Below are 9,731 nucleotides of genomic sequence, written 5' to 3' on the forward strand. Positions count from 1 at the left end.
GGGTAAAAGGTTAGAAGTAGAACTTTGGGAAGTCACTATAAGTGGGATGCTAGGAGCATGGTAGAGAGATTAGAGAAAACTTAAAGTGATACTGAAATTAAAGTTTTTAAAACTTCACAAATGAAAAATTTGATGTCAATTTGTAGAAAAAAACTCATGCTATAATTTAAGTGTCAGAATTTTGAGCCAAAAATTTATTAGAATAAAATAATACATTTTGATGCCAGAACAACCTTAAGAAAATGGAAGCTGTATCTCCAGACATATATAAAATTAAAGTTCTTATAAATGGAAAGCTTAAAGATAAGATCTATTTTTTGGAAAATTCTAAGGGCACGTATATATTCATGTTCTCTTTGTTTAGGAAAGAAAGAAAACCAAAAGATATAAAATAAATGGTAGCAATATTGGACTGTGTAACAATTTAAAAGATACAAATAGTAGATTACAAAGAACATTGTCAATGTACTCTGAAGATTAATAACTATAATACCAATAATTTCCTACAAAATGGTAACAAAAAGACAAACAATCCAACAAAAATAGAAAAAAAAGCATGAAAATACAATTCAAAGAAAAAGCTATAATAACCAGTTAAATAGTTTCAGAAAAGTCTTAAACTCAGTGAAATGCAATAGCTAAGGAAATGCAAGCTCAAGCCACACTGTAATATTATCTTGCACTTCTCAGATTGGCAAAGTGCTTTAAAATGATTCTACCTGTGGCTGACATGCATCGGGGTAAAAAGATATTTTTATGCAACACTTGTGAAAATATGACTTTCTCTTTTGTGGAAATTATTCTTGCAATAGTTATTAAAATTTACAGTATATATGTCCTTTAACTCGACCATTCCACTTGTGAGAATCTATCCCGCAAAAATGTAAGCCTAGTGCCTACAGATTTATGTGCAAGGCTGTTTATGAGGACAAAAAGCTAAAGACAAAGTTACTCGTACTAGGGAAATGATTAAATAAGTGATTATTACGCTGCCATTGAATGGAATGAGTTAGATTTATGCCAATAGAATGGAGGGAACTCCATAATATATTTTAAGTGAAAAATGCAGGATGTCTAAAAGTATATATAAAAGATCCCATTTTTTTAACAAACAGTAACAAGCTCCCATTTAAATATGTGGTATATGTGGTCATATGACCAGGGAGAAAGGTATGGAGTGATAAATACAAAACCATTGAGATAGATTACCTGGTGGGGAATTGGAGAGATGCAGATGAGAGGATGACAAGGGGAGTGGTGGGCACGGTGGCTCACGCCTTTAATCCCAGCACTTTGGCAGGTTGAGGTGGGCAGATCATTTGAGGTCAGGAGTTTGAGACCAGCCTGACTAACATGGTGAAACCCCGTCTGTACTAAAAATACAAAAATAATTAGCCAGGTCTGATGGTGCACACCTGTAATCCCAGCTACTCAGGAGGCTGGGACAGGAGAATCGCTTGAACTCAGGAGGCAGAGGTAGCAGTGAGTCGAGATTGCGCCATTGCACTCCAGCCTGGGTGACCGAGGGAGACTCTGTCTAAAATAGAAAGAAAAAAAATGATTTTTTAAAAGGCATATACAATAAAAATAGCAAGCACGATATGATTACCTTTATGTATTATGCGTTTGTGTATGTGCATAGAGTTGCGTGAAGGGGACACTCAAAGGGTAATGCAGAGTATCTTAGGGCTCGGAAATTCCAGTTGTGCTTTACCTCCTGCTTTATACTTTTCTCGTTTGTTTCAATTACAATAGCATGCATGTATGGGGAAGGGAATTTTTTTTAAGGTTTAAAAAAAGCAGTTTTATTAAGAAGTCTTAAATGATTGTGTGATACCTTGAACAGCTAGGTTGTACAAGATTTGAAAATTCCCTCTTTGATGTTCTCCAAGACTTGGATTCCATTCACATGCACCTCGTTCTTTCCTCACACCTCTAACTTTAGCCTGCAGCTGAGCAGAAATATGGCTTAGTTTTCTTCCAGTCATTCTTGGGCTCCACACAAGGTGCTGGACCTATGAACGAACAAGTGTGCTGCTTCTATAAGAAAAAAAAAAGTCTATTTTCACTATAAAAGATGTAGTTCTTTATAATTTCACCTATAAAGATCCCATTTTCTTTTATATTATGTGTCAAAATTTTGTATATATCCATAACTGAGGATAATAATAACTAGGACCCTTTAGGGACCAGAAGCAGAGAAAAGAAGAGAGCATGTAGCATGTGGCTCCTGTTTGGACAGTAATCTGGAAAACAGAGATAGTGGGTTTTAACTTTATAGCTACAAGGCCCATTACAGTGTATCTCATGTTGTAGTTCATTTCAGATTACCTATAAAGTTCATTTAAAATACAGATTCCTAAGCCCTTCCAGATCAGGGGACAACTCTAGGAATCCGTATTTCTAATAATCATCCCAGGTGATCATAAAGCAGAATCATGAAGCAAGAGGATACTAAACCAACTTAACATTGAACCTGAAGGTCAAAAGAGGGTTCTGGTGGGTGGGTGAGAGGAGCTAAATTGTCAAGGCTCCCAACTGCTTCAGAAATGGCAGAGGAATTAGAACAGTAAACACTGGCACTGTGTAAACAGGAATGGGTAATGCCACTTTAATTGTGAGGAGGCTGAGCTTTTGAGTTCTAGACTCTCTCTTGACTTTTCCTGGGATAAGTCCAGCTCAGGGAATGAAAACAGTTCTCACTGCTCTGAAGAAAGTAAGCAAGGTGAGGGAGAGAATGAGGAAATAAGAAGAATATAAGGACACTATGTTTTGTTCATGCTTCATTCTGATAAAAATGAAATCCCATATGTGAAACTACTTTGCCAGAAAGCTATAAGTACTTTTGTAGCGGGAGTATTTATATTATAACTTTTGGAAATTTGAAATTCTGGAAACACGCCAGATTGGAAGGTATTTTCCTTCTCTATCTCATTTTGGTGGCTGAATGGATTAAGCCGACAGATGAATAAATAATAAGAATATTATTGATCTCAAAAACCTCATGAATATATTTTTAAAGATGAGCCAAGAATTGGGTGTGGAGTGAGACAAAGGAAGAATTGAAAATAATTACACGGTTTCGGACTTGAACAACTGGAAAGATGAAATTACATCAACTGAACTTGGAAAGAACCAATAAATATTTGTTGTATGGATGAAGGAATGATGGAATGAAACCTAAATAAGTATTGAGGCATGTTGCTTTATAAAAGGCCTATCAGACTGGAGATTTGTTTGAACACTCTAACCAAAGGAAGGTTGAGTTCTTTGAGATATTAAGTCAAACCTTGAGATATAGTAAGAGAAAGAAGTTCATTTAAGTTTTAATTTCAATTTGCTTTTTTGAATAATTGCCTCCTGTTGCAGGTGTTATTTTTTTCACAGTGAGTTAAATAAGAAAAATAAATTGGAAAAGTATCTTCCTTCTTTTCCTCCAGCATGAACTTCTGATTGTGGTTGATTCTTGTTTTCACTGCAGAACAGAGACGACTAAAGAAGACAGACATTCCACTACTGCAGAGGCTCCTACAGGGACCTTCTGAAAAGAATGCTCGCATTTTCCTCATGGATAAAGATGCAGAAGAAATTAGCAGTGATGTATGAATACTATCACTCTGAATCTGTTTTTTGCTTCCCTCCTGACTCAGCACCTTTTGCATAATTGTTCTGCTTTTTGTTTTCTTCTTCTTCTTCTTCTTTCTTAGGTGGCTCAGTACATTAACTTTCACTTTTCTTTCTTGGAATCCATTCTTCAAAGATTAAATGAAGAAGAGAAAACAGAGATTCAAAGAATAGTAACAAAGTAAGTCAAGAACATGCATGTTGGATACTTGGTTCTTTAGTAAGTCCAATGCACAAAATATGTCAATTTTTAATCGTCTGTCTTCTTCTCATTTTCAGATTCAATAAAGAAAAGGCTATTATACTGAAATGTCTTCAAAATAAACTAGTAATAAAAACAGAGACAACAGTTTAGCAGTACAGGCTGCTGTTGCTAAAACACTTCAAAAAACTCAGAGATATTACTATTTGATGAATGCATAAGTTCTGTACTTGCATTTATATGAATATATATGAGACTTGAATCTGTAGAAAATTGAATGTCAAAAAAGCTCATTTCTTTTTGAAGTGATGAGATTAACTAGGGTTCACAGTTGGACAAAATGAGCTTGAGTTTAGTTTCAGTAACTGAAATAAGCTTGAATACTGCGTATTCCAAATAGCTTTTATAATAAAACATGCAATGAACTCAAATTTAAATGGTGTCTTCAGATAACCAGTTTAAACTTCATTTAGCTTGGACTCTCAAGAGAACTGAAACATAATCAATGAATTCAGAAATGACTCAGATAAAAGAAGTTGCCAGTTCTTGCAATGAAAAAGAAATACAGTGTCTTACACCATCAAGGATCTACTTAATAGTGACAGTGTTTCACAGCTTCTTGAAAACTCTGGCATTTTCATAAAATCTAGGACTATCTTAAATGGCCTGTTGACTTCTGGCTATCTGTAACATTAGAGCTGTCTGGCCTTTGGAAAGGAAAAGATTATAGACTATTTTATGCAATCCTAATTTAAATTTTCTGAACCTCCCCCAGTCCTTTTTTTCTCTCTCTGTTCTACTGATGAAAGAACTTTCATCAGTTCAAGATTTTTCTTAAGCTCTTTTTAAGTGAGTTGAACTTTTTCTTTATTTATGTTTCAAAAAATATGTATGTCACATAGACATATTATATCAGCTAAAGCAAGACTTGGCCCACAAATATCCATTTGTTGCTGAATGAATACAATGGATAAAGCAAGGCTGCTGTAGCTGAAGTTAGGTAGGGAATCCCAAGCTCTGCCCTCTTAGCATCTTATTCTACACGACAGCTCTCAGGGTACTTAGAGATCTGCTTAACCCACTTGAAAAAAAACACTAAAAATGAAGAAATGCTATAAGTATAGTCTATGATTTTATTTATAAATTCTATATTAAAATTGAGTTATACACAACATTCATTCTGTAAACTAATTATATTTGCATTCCTCATAAGCATTCTAGTAAATTGTTTGATCATATTACAAGTTCTAAGGAATGAGATTATATGCAATAAACCCAATTGGAAGATTAACTAACAATATTAAAATACAAAACATGTTTAAGACAAAGGCATTCCTTCTCAGTATTATCACACCTAAACTGGATGAAGGTGAAAGTGTGCTATGACCTTTTCAAGCCTAAGTCTCTCTTACTGAATAAACCAGAGGCTTGCATCGTAATTCTTTCACCTGTCAATTAATAAGAAAATAGTCTCATCTCACTTAAATGAGGCAAATGTAATAGTTAAAATTCAACATACTTATAAAAAAAAAAAAGTAGTGTCATGTACCTGCCATGAACATGATAAAAGATTAATCTTTAATAGACTGAAATGTATAAGAGAAGAACCAAGTCTTACACAGAAAAAAAAGGTAGATGTGAAAAGGAAAATCACAGAAGAGAAAATGCAAATGGCTACCAAGTATGTGAAAAAAGTCATATCTTCTGTGATCAACTGTGTTAGTCTGTATCAATCACAATACAGAAACAAGGCAATAATTTAAACAGGGAAAGTTTAATATAAAGGATAATTAAGCTATGCTAGAAGAATATTAATAAAGATGAAAAGAGAAGGTATCCTCAGGCTGAGTGAAGGAATCCTAACAAGGAAAAGCAAGAATGAGGGTTTCAGAATTCACTGGAGAAGGTGTGGTTGCAGCCCACTGGAGAGAAGTTTGCTGGCTTGCCCAGGCCAGAGCAGGACCACAGATACCGGAGAAGCAGGTACAACCAACCCTCTGGGTGTAGACCAGCTGAGGCAGGTGGTGAGATACACAGAGGGATTTGGGGCTTTGCCAAAGCGTAAGCACAAAGAAGGAGTCAGGGGTTCTGTTCGAGGCCCTGTTGGGACTAGGAGCCGGAGGGGCCTACTTTGCAGGAACCTAGCATAAATTTGTATGTGACGAGACTGCACAAGACAAAGCTCAGGCAAGTGGCTCAGTAGCTGCCTAGCCCATCAGGGTCCTCTATATGAGTGTGCACCCAGCTGAAGAGAAGATATGGAGAACAGCAATTGGAGCTTCGGTACAGGCTTGCACTGTGGCTCCAGGTTATACCACCACTGCCCAAAGCAAAAGCTGGAGAAGCAAGTGGAGAAATGCTGGAGGAAGCTGCACCCTACAGGCAACCAGCACTGGAGAAACCACTCCAGGCAAGCAGTGAAGGCAAAAAGCCTGCTCTGCAGGAGCCTGGCCTGCCAGCCCGGAGCAATCAGGAAAGACCCCTCCCTCTTGCAGTGTGTCTCCAGCGCCCTCTACTGACAAAGCGTGCCATCGTGCAAACCGCAAAAGAAACATTTAAAGGGCCTGTATCTATTTTCACTGAGCAGGCAACCAACAGTGAATGTGGAGCTGAGAGATAGCAAAATAATAACTGACATGCCACCGAAGTACAAAGTAAAATAAATAAATAAATAAATAAATAAATAAATAAATACAAATTTTGGCCTATTAGCAAAGATAAAGAAATGATAAAATTAAATACTCAATAAATCACCATGAGATGGGAACTCAAACTTCTGGTAAAAATACAAATGGATATAATTTTTCCTGAAGGCAATTTAGTAGTCCGTTTATCCTACAATCTACTTGTAAGATCCTATCATATGAAAATAACCAGTGATACAAAGACATTCTGCAAAGATATGTTTTATATTGTTATGTATTGTGACAAAAGGAAATAAGCCTAAATGTTCAGAAAATTATTTTAAAAGATGAAAGAGGGAAACAGGCCATGGACGGTGGCTCACGCCTGTAATCCCAGCACTTTGGGAGGCCAAGGCAGGAGGATCACTTGAGGTCGGGATTTTGAGACCAGCCTGGCCAACATGGTGAAACCCTGCCTCTACTAAAAATACAAAAAATTAGTCAAGTGCGATGGCAGGCGCCTATAATCCCAGCTACTTGGGAGGCTGAGGCAAGAGAATCGCTTCTACCCGAGGCAGAGGTTGCAGCGAGCAGAGATGGCACCACTGCTCTCCAGCCTGGGCGACAGAGCAAGACTCCGTCTCAAAAAAAAAAAAAAAAAGAGAAATAAACATTTATTTGTATAATGTTATGTAGCCATTAAAATTATGTTTTCAAATAATTTTAATTACAGGGGTAAATTCTTACATATCTAAATAAGAATATACACATACACATATTCCAAAATATTTATTATATACTTAAGGCATATATATTATATATGTATGTGTATATATATATTTGTATGTGTGAACACTAATATTTGCATATATACACACAAGAAACAAAAGCATGTTAAAAGTGGCTATATCTGCATTGTAGAATTATGAGTGATTCATGTTTTTCTAATTTCCCTATATGTATTAAGTGTTCTATACTTAATATTTGTTACTTTTTAAATCAGGAAATAGTAAAGTTATTATTTAAAACTTATGAGCAAAATAGTAACAAGCACATGCAAGCACAAAGTTCTACCAAATGCAAAACAATTCAAATCAATTATTCAAATGAGACATTAACATCACTTCTGTGGTAGTTTTATATCCATAAAGTCTGATTTTCCTCCTTTGAAGAGATGGAGCCTAATCCTCCTCACCTTGCAAATGGGCTGGCCTTAGTGACTTACTTCGTTTTATTTTATTTTTAATGGACAAATAATAATTTATGTATTTATGGGGTACAATATTATATTATGATATATGTACACATTGTGGAATTACTAAATCAAGTGAATTAACATATCCATAACCTCATATACTTACATTTCTTTGTGGTGAGAACATTTAAAAATGTACTCTTTGAACAATTAGGGACTTCTAACAAATACAGGAAAATGGAAGAGACTGTGAGACTTTGAAGTAGGTCATAAAAGTCACTGTGGCTTTCTCCTTGCTGTGTCTTGGATCACTTGCTCTGGGGGAAGTCAACTGCCATGTCCTAAACAGCCCTGGAAAGACCTACATGATGAAGAACTGAGACCTTCTGTCAAACGCCAGCAGGGAATTGAGGCCTCCTGTCAACAGCCATTTTAGAAATGGATCTTCCAGCTTCAGTCAAGCCTTCAGACAACTGCAGCTCTGTCTAATAGCTTGACCATAACTTCATGATAAACCTTCAGTCAGAAAACCCAAAGAAACCATTCTGGATTCCTCATCCTCAGAAACTGTATGAGATAAGAAGTGTTTGTTGTATTATGCTGCTAACTTTGGGGTAATTTGTTACATAGCAATATATAACTCATACAATTTCTGGGAAAAAAATAGTTTATTTTAGAATCATTTTTGCATAATGTAAGAATATAAACTTGTCACAGAATCATTTATCCTTGTTTTAGGTGGTCCAAATATTTCATTGTCAGTTACATATTAACTCAAATTAAATTTTAGATAATATATATTATTATTAATGGTAAAGAATGTGTCACATTTATCTTTATATGCTTTTCTGTACCTAATATTGTGTCTTATGCATAGGATGTACTCAATAAAAATTGATTGAATATATAAGTGAATGAAAGAATAAATGAATGAGTGAAAGAATTATCTGAAATATTTTTATAAAATTCCCCATATATATGTATTACTTAGTACAAGTCTGTACTAGTACCCATAGCTGAAATATTAAACATTATATATATGGTTTTCCCTGATATAGTGGTGTATTTTATTATCCTTTGGCTCTACTATGAAATATTCAGTTAGGTGTCATTACTGTTTAATTTGGTTTAGGGCTATTTAGATTGGTTTTTGAAACTGAAGGGGAAAGAAGCCCCTTGCAATGCAATTGATGAAGCGATAAAGATAGCAGGTATAACTATTGGGTGGAGGTATATATATGGGAAAGAACGAGAAATAAGATGTAGTTACAGAGGGCAAAACCTTTCAATGACATTCTAATTCTAAATTAATGACATCTAATACCTATTAAATTGAGCCATTTGAAATTGCCAATATTTGACTACAAAGGCAATGATTTCATATGGTTCAAACTAATAACAACCTATTTGCTGGGCACTATGTTTAATACTCATTACATTTCCACAAGGAAATTACTCTTCCAATCTCATGTTACAGATAAAGAAAGTAAGCCATGGAGCAATTAGGAGATTTGCCAAGGTTTTTAGTAGAAGAAATAGGTAGGATTTAAACCTGTGGCTCCAAAAGTCATACAGTTAACCACCATAATCTGTGGCTTCCTCCTAAACTATGCTTCCTGAATCTGCCATTCTAAAATGTGTCCTTATTTTTAAGTGGAATAATAATACCTACTTTATTGGACGATTGGGGGAGTTATAAGAACAGCACATGTAAATCCTGGCACTTTGCACATAAGAATGTGATAAATATTAGCTATGTTATAATTAAATTTCAGTATATCCCCCAACCACCATTGTAGCCTTATCTTCTATTAAGTCTTACTGCCCACAGCTACCTCATTTTTGTCTTAAAGCCAGCCAAACTAAATCACTCAACCTTCCCTGAAACACTGCACACTTTAACACCTCTCTTTCTGTTGAGACATTCCCATTTTCTAGTCCCTGGTTAGGGTCACTTCTTCCAAGACCTTTCCTGGTCTCTGTAACAATGTGTGATCTGAAGCTCCTGTGTACCACAGTTTCAGTTAGCTCTGCTCTTGTGACACCAGAATTTTAAAATTTGCCTTTTATTATAATTCTTTATGTG

At 35.5% G+C, this 9,731-nt stretch overlaps 1 protein-coding gene across 3 annotated transcripts in view; it reads left to right on the plus strand.

Annotated features, from left to right (window-relative positions):
• The window catches only part of RASSF6 (Ras association domain family member 6), a 48,512-nt gene extending 39,826 nt beyond the window's left edge, over nucleotides 1–8,686 (plus strand). For all 3 annotated transcript variants that reach the window (XM_010359001.2, XM_030923850.1, XM_010359002.2), the window contains 3 exons: nucleotides 3,482–3,600; nucleotides 3,708–3,805; nucleotides 3,904–8,686. In XM_010359001.2, coding sequence (XP_010357303.1) covers nucleotides 3,482–3,600; nucleotides 3,708–3,805; nucleotides 3,904–3,979 — 293 coding nt within the window. In that variant the 3' untranslated portion in view covers nucleotides 3,980–8,686. The remainder of the gene's footprint in view (nucleotides 1–3,481; nucleotides 3,601–3,707; nucleotides 3,806–3,903) is intronic.
• The last annotated feature ends 1,045 nt before the right edge of the window (nucleotides 8,687–9,731 follow it).

Source organism: Rhinopithecus roxellana, chromosome 2 (assembly GCF_007565055.1).
Source record: "Rhinopithecus roxellana isolate Shanxi Qingling chromosome 2, ASM756505v1, whole genome shotgun sequence".
Taxonomy (NCBI): domain Eukaryota; kingdom Metazoa; phylum Chordata; class Mammalia; order Primates; family Cercopithecidae; genus Rhinopithecus; species Rhinopithecus roxellana.